Genomic DNA, 17,981 nt, shown 5'->3' on the forward strand with positions numbered 1-17,981 from the left:
TTTTATATACCAACTTACAGGTGAATGTTCCTAGTATGTTCACAAAAAATTTCATTGTCCTAGTGCAAAAAATAAAAAATTAGAGACGACTGTGTAAAACTTTGTAACTCCCTTTGTACAAACGGTAAAAAACCAGTGAAGAGAGACAACAACGCTGGTGGAACAACTCTTAGACATATTTCTCGCTTTGTGCGCAAGCGTTGGCATCGCTTTGGTTTGTGGACTCGCACGGGCGTCGAGTTGGCGGGCTCCAAGTGGAAACCGATTTGTACGTCCGAGCACGAGTCGTGATATGCTAGCGATCCTCGGCAGCGTCGACTCCCTGGTCACGGGCCATGCGCCGTGGGCTGGTTCCGAAGGGGGCGTTGCGCCTCTGAGTGGAATGAGTCGTAGACTGGCGGTCTCCTTGACGAGATAACTGCAACAAGGCGGCACTCCGGCGAACCTGGCTACAAGCGCGCCGACCGCTCCGGCACTGACGTCACCTGCGGGGGAACAAAGGCAGATAGCGTGGCGTGACTAATTCGCCGGCAGCACGAGGACAGGCCCAGCCAGCTCTGTTGACAGTCGAATTTTGCCAATCCCCCCACGGCATCCTTCTAGCCCTAAACCACGTACCGAGGAACTGAAGGAAGAGTAAATAATCTCTCAATTTTGGTATTATTTCGACGCCTTGCCAGGAATCTCTCAATTGTTCTTCATTAGCAGTTAAAATCTCAGAACGACAATATATATTGACGACACAAAACATTATGACCACTGCCCACTACGAGATTGAATGGCGCCATACGTAAGCACAGATTACGGTAGGTTTTCCTAGTAGCATTGGTCAGTTTAAGTATCTTCGGTACCTGTGCGTTAGGTGTGTTGCATACATATAGGGCGGTACTTCGCTCTCTTCATGTATGCGATTAGTGTCTTAAAAGATTCCCCTAAAATCTGGAAGCGGTTAGCAGTCCAGAAACTGAGTGATGATTATAAAGCGCTTGGTAACCTACAGAACATTTTTGTTCTACATAGCTATCCTCCGGCCTGTTACTTAAAAATAAACATTATTTATAGCAAAATTGAAATTCTCGATGTTTAATTCAGGTATTCGAAAATCGTTTTGTAATGTGAAACAGAGGGATGATGCTGTAAAAATAAACGATACAGATTTATCATCAGCACTGGAAAAGTCATTTCCTCAACAAAAAGGCAAAATTTAAAAAACTCAACACAAAGCTATAGCTTCAGCACTTCGTCGAACTCATATAAATTGGTTAATATTATCCATAAACAACTTTTGCATCTATCAATAACACCAGGAAACTCTTGCCATTTCTCATGATGAACAGTCTACTGGGTACAAAATGACAATAATAATTACATATCTATTATTACTGTAAACTCTACTTGTATCAAAAGTCATTGATTTGGGTACATAAAAGCGCGGAAAGTAGGTGACAACTAATTTTTATACTCATTAAATGCAGTTTATATTCTATAAGAATATAAAATACACAATGGACTAACAATAAATAAGGTGCAGCTCTAATTAATTACATGCAAAACAAACAAAAGAGTCGTCGGCTGCAAGTTTCTCTCTTACACATCCATTTATGTGCTTTTCTATCAACGTTACCACTGGTAATCCGATTTATGTAATGTCCCAAAACTACCGAACCGCAGTTTTTGCAGAGCACAGCTCTAGTTGACGCTGAAGTAAATCAAGCTGTCAGTATCGAAAAATGCGAAGCGAGATGATGAAAGAAGATGGTTGGGCAGGTATCGCACCAATTAAAAGCGTCACGACTGCAAGGACTGATTTGGAGGTAAATTTACAGTAAAAGTTCGTTGACACTTTGCATGGTGCAGGATGTAACATTCTAGTAACACTTTCTGTAGTCATGAGTGTGTTGCGCAAAAAATGGTTCAAATGGCTCGGAGCACTATGGGACTTAACATCTGAGGTCATCAGTCCCCTAGAACTTAGAACTATTTAAACCTAACAAACCCAAGGACATCACACACATCCATGCCCCAGGCAGGATTTGAACCTGCGCCGTAGCGGTCGCGCGGTTCCAGACTGGAGCGCCTAGAACCGCTCGGCCACACCGGCCGGCTGTGTTGCGCAAAAACTCAGGAAAGCAAGCGCACGTTTTCTCATTAAAACCTGTTTCGCCAGCCTACCAACGTTCGACTTGTTATTCATAAGAGATGATCTCCTATTCATACAGTCTATCAAAGTCCGGAAGTTTCATGATGGAAGCACGGTGGTCGTCTGTGTGCAGACCAGAAGACATCTCATCTAACGAATGTGTTCCAAATGCTGCAGTCAGCCGAAGAATATGCTGAGTTTGAAGAGCGTAATGTTGCTTACAGCACGAGCGTGCCGACGAGCAGGGCGAGTCGACGTCAGGAATGCCCTGAAATATCTGTTTGTTCACAAAAATGGAATAAAAAGCGCCACACAGGCTTTTTATCGCTGAGAGCGTAACTAGTGTTTTTCTCGACACCAATAGAATACTGAGCTGTATCAAGATGATTTGATGTAAAGAGGTATTTGTTGCCGTTTCCCTCGTGATCGTACGATGACATTAGATCTTACATCTACATTAATGCTGTCCAAGTCACATCTTAGTGCTTGACAGAGGGTTCATAGAACCAGTTTCAGACTATTTTTCCACCTGTCCACTCCCTAATAGCATGTGGAAAAACGAACACCCACAACCTTCCGTATTCACACCACAACATGTGTCACAAGCTATTCTTTCCTTCTACGGGAAAGAGAATTCCTGGTACCAATACCCGGCAGGTAAAACTAGAAGTTGGACGGCAAACCAGTGTATGTCGTGGCTATAAACAGTTTTTCCGCACCTGCAAAAGCTCTCATCAGGTACTGAAGGAGATTAATCTTTCCATTCACAGATATGTATAATGCGACGTGCAGTTACGCACCCAAACGTTTCGCTGTCTGCTGTACTTCCTTAAAGCTGTCTTAATCCGTCTCATATGATTCTGCTGTCGACGGGACGTTAAATTCAACGGAAGACGTGGGAAAATAAATTTCTTCCGCAGTAGGATTACCCCTGACGCAAGCTCTCCTGCGGGACACTATGTAAATGGCGAGCTTTGACCGTCGCCTGTGTTGCGACGTTAGCCAGCTAAATATATCGCCATTTATCTTACTCCTTATAAGAAACTGCCTTCAACCTTTGTTTTATTTTGACGAAAACGAAAATGTTGTATAATATCCGTTGAGTAATATCTTACAATGAACATATTCAAATGTTATAAACCCAATTCTGTTAGGACTTCACAGTAGAATATTATATTCGTACGATAATAAATAATGTATGCAGATGTAGTTGTTGACTATTTGACATTTGCAAAATGTCTTACTACTTGCAAAGTTAATGTTATAGCGCCAAAGTAAGATGAATAAGTAAACTAGTAGTGTAGATAAAGAAGGGAGTCCGTAGTATTTTTTGCTGTAGCCTATTTCCTGAATGACTTTACGAAAAGGCAGTATCAGTGTATGCGGCTGCCATTTACTCTCCTGCTCACTTTCCGCTAACTGTATCTGAACCCGGTACGACAAGTGCTATAGTGAGTTACCATCTTTTCATGCCCAGCATTATATCCTACAATATTTGTTGGTTTCCACTCTTTCGTACGTAGATCAGTCTAAAAAATTGTATCTAGCGTTTCGGCAGTTGGCTGTTTCTTTGTTTCTTTATTTAGTTCCTTACGAGGCACCGACGTTCTAACCATGCAAGGCTTCTTCAAGGAATGCCACGGCGCGAGGTGTAGCAGTGGTGAGACACTGTAAGGGAAAGTGGAGGAATGGTGCGCACTTAAGCAAAGTTATTATTTTGAAACAGTCACAGTAAGTAACCTAAAGCCAACGCTAAGAAAATTTGCTGTATTTTCTCTACTCTTACTATACTAAATCAATTTAACTGCAACTAAAAATAATACAATGAAATATAACTGCAAATATCACAAAGATGCTATTACGCACGATTTCCAGCCGCGTGGTAGGGAAACTACGCGAGAAGGGAAGCTTATATAAAATATACAGGAACTAATATATTCGCAACTTTAATTATCTGCCAATATCTGTAGTGGATTGTATTGAAGAACAAGATGAAATGTGTAATTACTTTCATTTTCAGATTTCAGCAAGTTTTCATTCCTTGAATAAGAAGTCATCAGTAACATAGTTTTGCGGTGAGAGTATATGCAGCGTGATTCCCAACACACGTTACCACACTTCTTTGTCTTTACGTCCTTCTCCCCAGATGCAAACGACTGAGCAGGTTCTTTACCACTTTCAGCTAATGATTTCAGTGCTCCAGTAAACTGGTCGTCGTAATCTGCTGGAAACATCAGGCACGTCCGATGACTGGTGCTTCGTCCTTTCTTCTTTCCTACTTGTTCAGTAAAGCACCTACGAACAACTTTCTTCTTCTTCGTCCCAGTCTATTGGTTCTGTTCATTTATTGGCTTCTTTTTTACAGGTTTGTGCACATGTTCTCTTTCAGCACTCCATTACCCCAATGTAATATTACGTACTAACTCGATCAGATTCTCTATGTTGAACGGTTGTATTTAATAAGCAAAGCAATGCAGATGAAAAGAAATCTCTAATAACTGTAAGCTTACCTTCTTATTTGCTTCCTGTTGAAAATAACTGAAACTGTCCTGTTTCACACGCATTCCACAATTTAAATGGGTTCTGTCTTCTTGTTCCAGTTTGTTACTTGTATGAAATATAAGAGGGCAACAGTAGTCGCAAGTCGTCATTTTTGAAGCAAGCTTCAAGTACTGAATGCGTGCGATTACCCGCTTCCCACAATTACTTAACTCCCCCTTACTTGCATTCGAGGACGGCGGTTCAAATCCTCCTCCACAGTCCCGTATTAAAGTTTTCCTGGTTTCTTTAAACCGTTTACAGGAAATTTCGAACTACCTCGTTCTCTTCTCCATCTTTACCAAAGGCAAGACTGTGCTCCATCTCTAATGACCTCCCCATCGACTGGACGTGAAACACTAATCTCTGTTCCGTCCTTTAACGAAACCCAAAACCCTACTTGGACAAGCATAAAATATTATAGTCACCTTCACATTATTCTAACAATAAGATTCCCGTTCCAATGGAGAGCAATGTGTTGTGATGAATGGCTAAGGTCTGACTTCAGTGTAACATCTTACTTCTTCGCCTCCACCCACACTTTAATACTGTAGTGTTTGTTCCGTCGTTTAGAAGCAATGGAATTTGGCACGGCTAGTGAGGCAGTTTGTTTTGCCGTACGATGGGTCCACTGTGCTGGCGATTGTCGATGTCTCATTGGTTTGCTGGCGATTGTCGATGTCTCATTGGTTACGTTCTGCCTCTCAATTCCTTCGATCTCTTCTCAGAAAATTGGTTTTTCTACGTAGCTTAGCCAATTTGCAGACGGCGTAAGTGTTCCCTCATCTACTAGAGGCTAATGTTCCGAACATGTGGAAATACGGGAATTCAAAGCAATAACTTGTGCAGTTTCCTTAAATGTAAAGTATTTGCACCGGAGAGTAATTTTTCGTCTTAATATGGTTGTGTCTGTTGCAAAGAAAGGAACAGTATACGTAGAGCGTGAGTTATAGTACGTTAAAAAAATGTCTGGCATAGCCCCCTGCTACTGTCCCTGAAATATCAAAACTAAGAGCGATGTCTCGTCGTACAGCGAACTAAAATGCTGCCGCTCACGCCGCCAGCTATGTTGTTCGGTTCCGCATTCTTAAGCAGACAATTAACTTCACCTTTTAGAGTCTCTCAGCGTAGCTGCAAAACGTAATTGGTACTCAGGTAGCCTTTATGACAGTTTATGTGCTGCAGAATGCTGCCCTGCGACCGATTTCGCAAAACCGTGGTAGTGCAGTGGTGCTCACTCGGATGTAGCGGCTGAAAGAAATTTCCTTGCTCGGAATTTGCCATACAGGAGGAGGAGAGGTTGCCGCCGTGCATTTCCAGATGAACGCTGCCCTCCCCGAGTTGTCAGTGGTAGGTAGGGAAGATGTTCGCACATTCGGAATTGTACAATAATATCTGCATCCCGAACCTTTCAAGTTGCGCCGTAATTATTCATCGCGGCGTTCGCGTTGCCGAGTACATACGCTACTGTGAACTTATTTTGCGGAAAATGTTGGCGACGCGATTGAGCAGTTACGGCTCGCGAGGTTTGGGGAAGACGAGCTCGCACCTCTGTGTGATGTGCCAAGCGCGCCCCGCGGCTGACAGGCGGCTTTTAACAATAGGCGGCGGCGGAGGCGGCAGGTAACCCGAGCCGCTGGCAGGCGCCCGCGGACCGCACCGCGCCGCGCGCCGGAAGTCCGACGCCCGTAGACGGGACGGCCGCCTGCCTCCGCCCCCACAGATACGCGCGCGCCAGCATCGCCCAAAACTGAACCCATCTCTGTCATCAGAAACGTCTCCAGGCACGTTGGCAACATTTCCTGGATGCGTTGTCCACTCAGTAGCACCCCTGTTGGAAGTGTGTCTCGAGCCACTACTTCTGCACGCGTTAGCAGTTAACGAAGCAGTTACTAGTTAAATACGTATAAACAATTTATTTCCTGCTGTGGAGCCTTCTGTGGCGTAATCGTCCCCTAATTTCAGTTTTCTTCCACAGCTTCACCTTTGCAAACAATACCCGAATGAAACAACGACGGTCGTTCAATAATTAGCCCCATTTTTTCTCGGAACACATTTATTGTTAAGTCAGAATTTGGTGAAAATATAGGGGAGAGCCGGGCAATGCCGTACAGCGGGGTAATACCGTGCACCGTTTATCCAGTTCCACATGGTGTGTGAAGAGCGTTATAGAACACTACATGGTGCTGCCACATAGCGGAAGTAACTATAATCAGATACAGAGGGGTCTATATCGTTCAACGGCGAAGACGTCTTCGGCAATCGGTTTCAACTGATTTTGACTGTTTTCTTATAAAATCTGAAGATGAGAAGTCTAGAGGTGAGCGAAATATGTTAATAGCAACAATATTTAAAGTAGGTTCTTTTTAATTACGCATTTCTTGATCTTCTTTCAAACATCAAATGTTAGACGTTAAATTTCGTGATTGTTGGGTTAGAATTTACAATGGCGAGTCATGTTGTCTCGGGCCAATACTGTGCCCGATGCAGGGTATTGCCCCGTGGTGAACGGTATTACCCCATATGGTAATTTCTTTTGGTATTTTCGTGAACTATATATTTGGAAGTGTGTGTGTGTGTGTGTGTGTGTGTGTGTGTGTCATCTTAAAAGTTTTTTTTTCTTCTTTTTAATCACAGATGGTGAGAAACAAAGCCAGAACCACAGAAAGGGGCAAAGGGTGGACGGAACATGAAATGAATTGCGCACTCCACGATGTTATAGAAAATGCAAAGCCACAGAGAGTAGCTGCAACAATGTACGGAATACCTCTTTCTGCTTTAAGACAGAGGCTAAAAACAGGAGATTGCTGTAAAATAACAGCTGAAAACTATATTTGCGAATAGTGCCATTAAAACGGGATAAATGTGTTTAGAGACACCATAATCCAATAATTTTGTTTTACCAGTAAAAGTATTTTCTGTCTTTAAAAACTTTCATAAGTTGTAAAATTTATGTTTTTCAATTCTAAATAAATGCTGAATTTCGAGTTTCTTAATTTGATTTATTTTTACAGAGTTTTTGTCATTTTATGTGCTATGTTGTATCATAAGATATATTGCGCGGTATGACCCCACCCCTCGGGGTAACACTTTTATAAAACAGCTGTAGGAACGTAAATCGATTTAATATAGCAAATATGAAGCCATAAACTTGTGGGGCATTGATTTCTTGCCCAAAAAAAGGTGTTCAGTATTTCAATTCGGTTCGAAAAACACGACGTATTTGAAAAATGGCTTACGTGCACGGTAATACCCCGCTCTCCCCTACACCAACATGTCCTGTGTTCCTACGTAGTCTCCATCACGTTCTATGGCCGTACGCAAACGTTGTGGAAGACCATGTACTCCCTGCTGGTAAAAGCTCTTGTCCTGTAGGCGTAGCGATATTTTCACTGCATGACTGACACTCTCGTCATCTTCGAAGTGTGTTCCCCGCAGAGAATCTTTAAGCGGCCCAAAGAGATGGAAGTCCGAGGGTGCCAGGTCTGGACTGTACGATGGATGAGCCAATGATGTCCAGCCGAATTTGACGATGTGTCCCCGTGTTCTTAGACTTACATGTGGGCGTGCATTATTGTGTTGGAGCAAGATTCCTGCTGGATTCTTGTCCGACAACTATAGAGCCAATTGTCGAATTGTGATGGACCGGTCGGCACGAATAACGGCGTCCGCACGGTTCAGCGTGTCTGGAGCAGTGGCTGTAACAGGACGTCCCGAGCGTTGCTGATCATGGAGCTCTGTTTCTGCATCTCCTGAGGCTGTAACTTTCTTCACCCAACGCCAAACAGTTCTCCTATCACGTGCAGCATCACCATACACTGCACACAAACGGTTAAGGATGTTCACCACGGTTTCTATTTCTGCACACAAGAATTCAATACAGCATGCTGCTTGTAACGTGAGTCGTAAGTAGTCGCCATTTTGACGCTGTACTACGGTTCTGCCAGCCGTCAGAACGGGTCGAAACTTCACCGGCGCGCAGAGGAAACATCAAATGTGAAGCACCAACAAGGACGTTTGCCTATGTATATTAATGGCTTTAAAAAAAAAATTATTATTGACACTGGTCACGTGCAAGCATGAACAATTCCTGGCAGTCTCCTTCGTTTTGCTGTCGGATCCTTAAATCAACATGAGTCGGTATTGCAGCGATCCATCTGCCGCCACATTTTAGGCGTCAGTTTTCAGTGGAACTCAGCGGTGGTGGCGGCAGCAGCAGCAGCAGCAGCGACAGCAGCGTCTCTCCTGAAGATAGCGAGCTGGCTGATAGCCGAAGTATCGAGTCATGTTGACTTTAGGATCCGGCAGCAAACCCGAGGTGGTTACCACTGATTACTATGCCTCATTATTGTCAAACACGAGGCCTTTTTTTTTTTAATTTTTTTACGTACATCAGATCGGTGGCGAAATTCAAACCAAAGCGAAAATTCGGTGAAGCTTTGCGCAGATGAGATGTCTCTAGTAGGCCCGTCTTAGCGTCACGTGTGAAGTCCTGCTGACGGCTTTTGCCCGATTTCACCCAGCCCACAAAACATAACCGTTGTGCGTTTTCTTCTCCACAGCAATTATCGGCCTCATACTGCAGGTTCAACGAAGACTCCTGCAGCGTTTACGGCGGGAAGTGTTTCATCACCCACCATACCTTCTGGGCTTATAGCACCCTCTGATTTTCATCTCTTCGCTTACATGAACCGCTGGCTAAGAGGGCAGTACTTCGGCACAGACAATGAGCTGCAGACCAGCGTAGGGAATTAACGAAAATCACATGACTTCTATGGTGAGGTTATCGCAAAGTTGGAACCACACGCTACGACGTATGTCGTAAGTCGAAGCGGCGACTATGTAGAGGGGTAGGAGAAAGATGTAGCTAAATGTCGCAAATAATTATTTTTCTGTGGTTTCCTTTCCGTGAACAATTGGACGATTGGAAAAAAATATCACTCGTTTATTAACTTCAGCAATGATATTTTTTTTACTGAAATAAAACGGCTTAACTGTTTTTCTTTGTGATGATTAACTTCTTGTCTAGTTGCCACTAAATGATTTACAAGAGTGTGTGTGTGTGTGTGTGTGTGTGTGTGTGTGTGTGTGTGTGTGTGTGTGTGTGTGTCATGAGGTGTATCACAACTTTCGTTCGTAACCCGGACAAAAGTTCGTTCTGCATTCTTGACCAAATTTTGCTTTTCCCTGAAGACGTATATACGACACTGGTAACTAATTCCTATTCCCATGCCTGTATGGCCTGTTTAACGAACAAAATTGTGTAAATAGTTTATTTTCATCATTTCGTAGGACTCACTTCCTGGGAATAAACTTACTTCTCAACTTTCACAATAGTTTGCTCCATCTCTAATTACGTCGCCGGCCGCGGTTCTAGGCGCTGCAGTCTGGAACTGCGCAACCGCTACGGTCGCAGGTTCCAATCCTGCCTGGGCATGGATGTGTGTGATGTCCTTAGGTTAGTTAGGTTTAAGTAGTTCTAAGTTCTAGGGGACTGATGACCTCAGAAGTTAAGTCCCAAAGTGCTCAGAGCCATTTGAACCATTTCTAATTACGTCGTTTCCTGTAACCTTCTGAGACACGGCTAACGCTGTAAGCTTACGAGGATTTCACTAAATCCAGACACCAGCCAACTTATGTAAACAGTCTCAGTGCATACTGAGTTGACTCGACAGACACATGTGCAATGACTACCACGAGCCATAAAAATTTCCATCAATACACCAACTCAGACGACGATATTCAGGTTGCGGCATTAAGAAGTTTCATCCTCCTCTGCCCCCCCCCTCCTCCTCGTACCTCCCTCCACCGCCCCCCCTCCTCCTCGTACCTCCCCCCACCGCCCCCCCCCAATCCCCAAAAAATTGAATGACTCAGAACTAACACCAGAAAAAAAATTTCAAATGTCCAATTGCTGGAATCTTCACACATGCACTCGAATACCCCTAGAGCTTCATTGCAGAATTACCTAATGTCAGTGTTACCCATCGTAAATCTCACTTTGCACATAAAAATGAAGTTCCGAGTACTTTCGTTGGACTTCTGTGTCTGGCACATCAACTGACAACCGCAGCGACATTAGGCCTGTGCGATAAAACCTCGCGTACTGTACGCGCATTTGTCAAAGTCACTCCACGTTAACAGTGCGGCTGTGATTCACGCGCTCCAGTAACCAGCCGCTCCCGTGTGATAACAACGGTTTGTTTGTTACGTGCTGCCGGGCGGGAGCTGACGTGCCGGTGGCGTTATCGCCATTCCTCGGGCCGTCCCGTAAGGCTGGCGCTGCCGATAACGCCGCAGATTTCCAGCTCTAGGCCGCATCAGGTAGCAGCAGGCCCACTGTGGCTTAGTCGACGGTTTTTTCGGAACGAGAACTTTCAAAGGAATTTCTTTTGTTGTGGAAGCTTCTCATCCTAAACGAAAACTTCGATGTGGTTGCAGCTTGCGACGTCGGTTTCACCGCAAAAGATGCGGGTATAAGGGTTCTTGCTCCTTGCGTCATTAGTAGACTAATAAGACTTGACCATTAGTAGGATCTTCAGAAAGAGGCAAACCAAGCATTAAAAAAAGGAAAAAAAGCCATACCGTTATTAATAATCCCGTTCGGCGGTCCTGGTTGACGTTTTCCATAACTTTTTAACTCTCGTAGTAAACCGCGGCTGGCCCGTTCTTACCCTCTTTGCCTTCCCTTTAACTTGTGTGGGAATTAATGCTTCATATTATTGCTTCCATCGCGCTGGAAATGGAGGATGTTAGTTGCGAAATACTCGTATTTTGCTACGGAGCATAAAGGTTACTCTCGCACTGCTTTTCCACTCATAGTCAGCTGCGTTTATTGCTGTAATTTGTCTGCAACCGATTTCAGAGTGCCGGCCGGAGTGGCCAAGCGGTCCTAGGTGCTACAGTCTGGAACCACGCGACCGGTACGGTCGCAGTTCGAATCCTGCCTCTGGCATGGATGTGTGTGATGTCCTTTTAGGTTAGTTAGGTTGAATTAGTTCTAAGTTCTGGGGGACTGATGACCTCAGAAGTTAAGTCCCATAGTGCTCAGAGCCATTTTTGATTTCGGAGCAATTACGGCTACATCTTCACCCCTGTAATCGATGTAATATCCCACTACAAATATATCCTGTCAATGTATCCCAGCAACCTCTTCTGGTTACCACGTTTAGCAGATGATGGGATGCATCGACAGGATATACTGTAATACAGTCAAATACTTAACATAGGGGTTGCTAGAGTATATTAAGAGGAAAAACAAAGGTGACTATCTGGAAGTCATAAGAGAGTAACTTTTGAGCTCCATAACAAAATTAATGCTTTGTCTTTAACGACATGAATATCAACAGAAAGTTCATTCTTCCAATTAAATATCCGACTACCGACCACACGTATTGACAGACCTTATTCTTTAAGTCAAGGCAGCTACAAGAATTACACAATATCGACATTATAATGGGCTGTCGTTTAACCGAGCGTTTCCGGATGGCCTCGTCGTCCTCCAACAGTGATTTCGCTCCGTTTATATCAATTTTATTGTAAAGAATTAAATAGGTGTCGTAAATTATTAAAATGAAACTAACTCAACAAGACTTTGTTGCAGCTGCTGCTCCTGGTGCTTGAGATTGCGAAATTCCACCGGAGGGATAAGTACTACAAAATAGCCGTAGCAAATATCACACAGCGAACAGATCTCAGACCAGTAACCTGATTTACTGCTTTCCACTGTGAGCCAAAAGTATGAGGACTCTCTCGCTTGCCCTGAAGTTAATTATCTTATAGTTGTCATTATACTACACAACATTCTCTATGGACGACGTTGCATTTAATTTTGGTTCTTTGTTCCAAAGTTATAATACTTTGCAAATAAACACAATTAACGATCTTCATTAAATGGTTGCTGCATCCGGAAGACGACCACACTCCGCTGTAAACTACTATTGTTAAGATTTCTTAAGCAGTATGAACTCGGTAGCCTTCCCAGTAGGACGTTAATGACTCTCTGGAAGGAGGGTCAAGATCAAAAAGATATGCAATAAAAGAAGTATAGGACCAGAGAACTATAAAACCAAATAGTAGTTGTTGATTTCACCAATAAGGAGTTTTTTTGTTTGTCGCCCTTGCGGCATCTACAAGAATTTGCACTGAGGATATGTTAGGTTATTAACTGTGGACCCATTAAGCATAATATTATTTAATTCCAGTTATAGCATCTGACAGTCTGTTTCTTCATAAACGTATTCCCTGTCAAAAGTAGTACGTGAATGTACGTAACACAGTATTCTCCAGACATCCTCGGCAGTGCCTTTAAAGGGAAGACTAGAACGGCCCTAGAGTTAATCACATACATTCTATAGTATATTTCTGCGCGGTAAAATATAAACGATTAGTTACGGGTAGGAGATAAAACGTCCATTAACAAGCAGAGAGAAAAAAAAGCAATCCTTATTCCTGAAGTACACTGCATATTAGGACAACGTACAACACACCTCTCGAAGCGCTAAAGTTCACTTCCATCTGTGTAGAAAATTTTTCTCTTGGTTTCGTCATATATGTTTTTACTCGTATTATGAAAATGTCATAAAGTATCGAGCGCGTGATGGAAGGACGGAAGACAGGGAGGTATTGGAATGGTGAATAGTAGATGCGCTTCCGACTGGTATGTTTATCAAATTTGAACGAGTTTTTCACTTTATCGCTTAGATCAATAACGATTCTGTCCATAACTGTTATGTTTAATTATAGGAGAAGGCTGAAGCTTTGGCTTCAAAACGGGATCAATGTACTTAATACTTGTAGCATGAAATGTAAACTACACTAACAGATTGGAAGTGTAGCTATTGTCTGAATTACGCAAGTATGACGCTGTATTTGGTGCGCTTAGACAAGGTGAAATTAAATCATAGTACAAAAAATAAGGAATTCGTTTCGTACTTGTCGGACATGTCCTCAAGGGCAACCTAGCAGCAACCGTACAAGCAATCGTGTGGCCTAACGAAAGTGTGTACGCTACGACCTTTACACGGACGTGGACGAGTAGAACCTTTGAATCTCCTTACTTTCCTTTTGTGCAGCGGATTTTGAGGGCACTTTCATTTGCACAGCTGCGTTACTTAAGTCTCCTTGTGACAGGCTTCCCTACGCAGCAACATCTGTCACCATCACAGATAACAATCTGATGGTACCACTACTGCTGTGCCGCCGATCTGAGCTCGATGGCAGTGTTGTGTTCCTGTTGTGTAGCCTTCACCTTGAATGACGAAGTACCCGTGTGAAGGCAAGTGGGAAACTGCGTGGCTTGCTAGTAGCCACAACCAGGCCACAAAAACGCGTATTTCTCCACAATTCAGAGGGGTCCCAGCAAGTGAAAGTGTCCAGTCCAAGCAATTTTCCACATTCGTGCGAGCGACAATTTTATATTCCCCACATTAATTTCACATGACCTTCACGGTAATACACTTAATCAGATTTAAATTTCACAGGCAGTAACGACGCTTCCTTACTGTATTAAACTTGTCCTAATATCTTTGTCAAGCTATGTAAATTTTAAGGAGAAAATGCCTAATAAGAATTTTTTCTGTTACAGAAGAATTTATGAAAGTTCTTCAGTATTTAATGCAGGAATATTCATATCTATAAAGTGTAACATTTGTCGAAGCGAATGAAAGGAAAACCATAGTTGAGAAAGGAGTCCAACGGGACTGCAGCCTGTCCCCGATGTTATTTAGTTTGCGTATTGAGCAAGCAGTCAAAGAAACAAAGGAGAAATTTGTAAAGGGAATTACAGTACAGGGAGAAGAAACTAAAACTTTGAGGTCTGTCTCTGAGATCGTAATTCTGTCAGACAGCAAAGCAACTGCATAGTGCTTTGGAAGAAAAGAAAACTAGAATGTAGTCGAAATAACTGAGGGGGTGCTGAAGGAGTTAGATTAGGAAATGAGATAATAAAAGTAGTAAATGAGTTACTAAAAGTAGTAGATGAGTTTTAGCATTTGGGTAACATAACTGTCGATGGTCTACATAGAGAAGATGTAAAATGCAGTCTGGCAATAGCAAGCAATGCATTTCTAAAAGAGAGAGTTTTTTCACCACGAATATACATTTAAGATCAGGAAGTCTCTTTTTGAAGATAATTTGCTTGAACTGTAACCGCGGCAGTGAAATGTGGAGGATAAACAGTTCAGACAAGAAAAAAATGGTACAAATGGCTCTGAGCACCATGGGACTTAACTACTGTGGTCATCAGTCCCCTAGAACTTAGAACTACTTAAACCTAACTAACCTAAGGACATTACACACATCCATGCCCGAGGCAGGATTCGAACCTGCCCGAGGCAGGATTCGAACCTGCGACCGTAGCAGTCGCACGGTTCCGGACTGCGCGCCTAGAACCGCTAGACCACCGCGGCCGGCTCAGACAAGAAGCATGCCGAAGATGATTAGATAGGTAAGTCGGATAACTAATGAGGAGGCACTGATTGGAACTGGAGTGTGGAAGACGGAAGAAACTGATGGCGTAACTCCACTAAAAGAAGAGATCTGCTGATATGACACGTTCTGCGATATCAAGGAACCGTCAGACGGGAAACGTGTTGGATAAACATATGTAACTGCAGCATGCAGCTACTAGATTTCGCCACGTCTACTTTCACCAGAAATAAAAGCTTAGGCCGAACATATTTTAGGAAACTTGTTTTAGCTTTACATGAAGATAGTATTGGCATGTCATAAAAGCACGGCAGCAACATTTGATACATGATAACGGTTTTTCTAATGTTTCCCTTGTACGTAGTTGAACAGTGTTCGAGTGAAAATTTTCTTTTGTTGGACTGATAGTCAAATTACTATGCTTACACGAAATTGAGCTCACATCGAAACTAAAATATGAATCTGTGTAGCCGGCCGGGGTGACCGAGCGGTTCCAGGCGCTACAGTCTGGAACCGCGCGGCCGCTACTGTCGCAGGTTTCAAATCCTGCCTCAGACTTGGATGTGTGTGATGTCCTTAGGTTAGTTAGGTTTAAGTAGTTCTAAGTTCTAGGGGACTGATGACCTCAGAAGTTAAGTCCCAAAGTGCTCAGAGCCAGTTTTTGAATCTCTGTATATTTAGAACCGTCTGCTTTTGTTCAGATGTTTGGTTTATTTATTCACTTAATGATATGATACCTTGCTGGCTAAGGAAGCAGGAGTACTGTGTTTGCTGTTATGGGCTCGCATTCATTCCTCACCACATCGACTACGAGCATCTTTGCCACAACTGGATCTGTTTACCCATTTCCTTTAGCTCAGGTTGACTCAGCTAGCATCCGTCGACAGCAACGTGGGCTAGTGTCAGAATCGCATGTTAGCGTGCTAACTGAAACGTTGGTTGCGCTGTGTTGCAGACCCGAGGCAGTGGTCGGAGGCGCAGGTGGCTCACTGGTTGTCGTGGGCCATCCGCGAGTTCTCGCTGGAGGGCGTCACCATGCAGCACCTGCACATGCGCGGCAAGGACATCTGCAACATGGGCAAGGAGGCCTTCCTCGCCAGAACGCCGCCCTTCATGGGCGACATCCTCTGGGAGCACCTCGAGATCCTCCAGAAAGGTACTGGTCTGAAACACACAACAAACAATACCTCTTCAACATCCACATCCAGAAACATTCACTTGCTACATTGCTCTCCATTCGAATCCTGCCTCGCGTATGGATGTATGTGATGTCCTTTGATTTACGTAGTTCTAAGTCTAGGGGACCGATGACCTCAGATGTTAAGTCCCCTAGTGCTTAGAGCCATTTGAACCTTTTTGAGCGTCCGTACCAAAACAGAACTGGAGCTTCAGCCAAGCATACCGAAAGCCGCACATGTTCTATCCTCTTAAACGTCATATACACTTTCATGATAAATGCTGCCGAGTAATGATAAAAAATTTTCTTATAGGGAAAGCGTACACTCAGTGGATCGTCGATTTTAGCCATGTTCCCTACGACTATTGTATATGCTTTGGTGCAACAAATTCTGCTCTAGCGTTTTCGAGAAATGGCACTTTACAGTTTTACGAGACTGTTGAATCCCATACCAGACAGGCTAGTGCAGTAGGTCTGCTCGTATTGCGTTCAAGTCTTGCCCTTTTTTACCATTCTTCTACCAAATTGAGTGAAACATATTTCTTCGTAAAGAAACAACAATAAAAATGGCAATCATAGAAGTAAAATTGTATCGAGGTATCACAAGGAATCGTTACACCGTTATGTCTGCTGTGCAATGTATACTTCTATACAAGTCAAAACTTTTCTGAAGCGATTCCAGAATGCGTTTGCATTGAAGTAGACCCAGAGTGATATCATTGATCGGAAAAGCTTGGCACATGTCCTCAGCGACTCCTTTACATCAAGTTTGAGATTTTGTTAGCGTATTCACAATGTGGTATAGAACCAAAAAATTCCATATGTAGGACTGTCGTTCCCCCCTATCCAATTGTTCTTCCGATAAGTGGACTTGCTGCTAATTATCGCCAAAGGTTTTCTTCAGTTCGGTCTGGAATTTACCCTACCTACTGAGTGCTCTTCGTTGTTCTTGAACCACAGCTGAACTGTGCCGTCTCAAGTAAAAGTACACATTTGCCAAACACATCATGTCGTCCCAACTGCTGTATTTGACGATCCGGGCGAATCCTTTTTCATTTCGCCATGTCATGACCAGCATCCCGAGACAACACAGGTGGATGCCTGATGTGCAGCTGACTTTCTGCTGGCTTGGAATCTGTTGGTGTCCTGAATATACCGACCAGGGGAACAACGTACTGCTTGTATTCCGGGTCGCGTCCGTGTAAGCGGCTGTTGTTACGTTACTTAATTGAAGCCACGGCGATGGTAGACGTTTTGAAGTGCCCAGCGTCTCCAGCAAACAATGTCATTTCTTAACCAGAATGAAGTACAAATGCGAAAGTACAGCCAAAACAGAAACCAACTGAACGGACCGGAATATACAAACATGAGCTCTTCCGAGAACCTCTCAGAAACGATAAGTACTAAATAAAAAATAATTTGCCGCCGGTCGGATTTGGACTGGCGTCCCGTAGCACATGAGCCTTGCGACGCTGCATACGTCACACCTCGCAGCAGTATCAACTGTATGAAGACTGCATTAGTCTTTTACCCCCTGGTGCTGTATCAGTTGATAAGTCCAGAATTCCTGCTATTCGTACCTACATTGAAACGGCCACATACATACAAGTGTTAATGAGGTATTTGTTTCCCTCTATTATTATAGACAGTAAAATGTTGGTGTCAAGAAGTGGCATTCATAAAATGTTTTTGGTGCTA

General features: G+C 43.4%; 1 protein-coding gene across 5 annotated transcripts in view; it reads left to right on the forward strand.

Moving 5' to 3' along the window:
* LOC126268147 (ETS-like protein pointed) overlaps positions 1–17,981 on the forward strand; it is a 739,728-nt gene that overhangs the window by 618,907 nt on the left and 102,840 nt on the right. For all 5 annotated transcript variants that reach the window (XM_049973680.1, XM_049973679.1, XM_049973681.1 and 2 more), the window contains one exon: positions 16,062–16,262. In XM_049973680.1, the coding sequence (XP_049829637.1) occupies positions 16,062–16,262 (201 nt within the window). The remainder of the gene's footprint in view (positions 1–16,061; positions 16,263–17,981) is intronic.

The sequence above is a fragment of the Schistocerca gregaria genome, chromosome 4 (genome assembly GCF_023897955.1).
Source record: "Schistocerca gregaria isolate iqSchGreg1 chromosome 4, iqSchGreg1.2, whole genome shotgun sequence".
NCBI classification, from domain to species: Eukaryota; Metazoa; Arthropoda; class Insecta; order Orthoptera; family Acrididae; genus Schistocerca; species Schistocerca gregaria.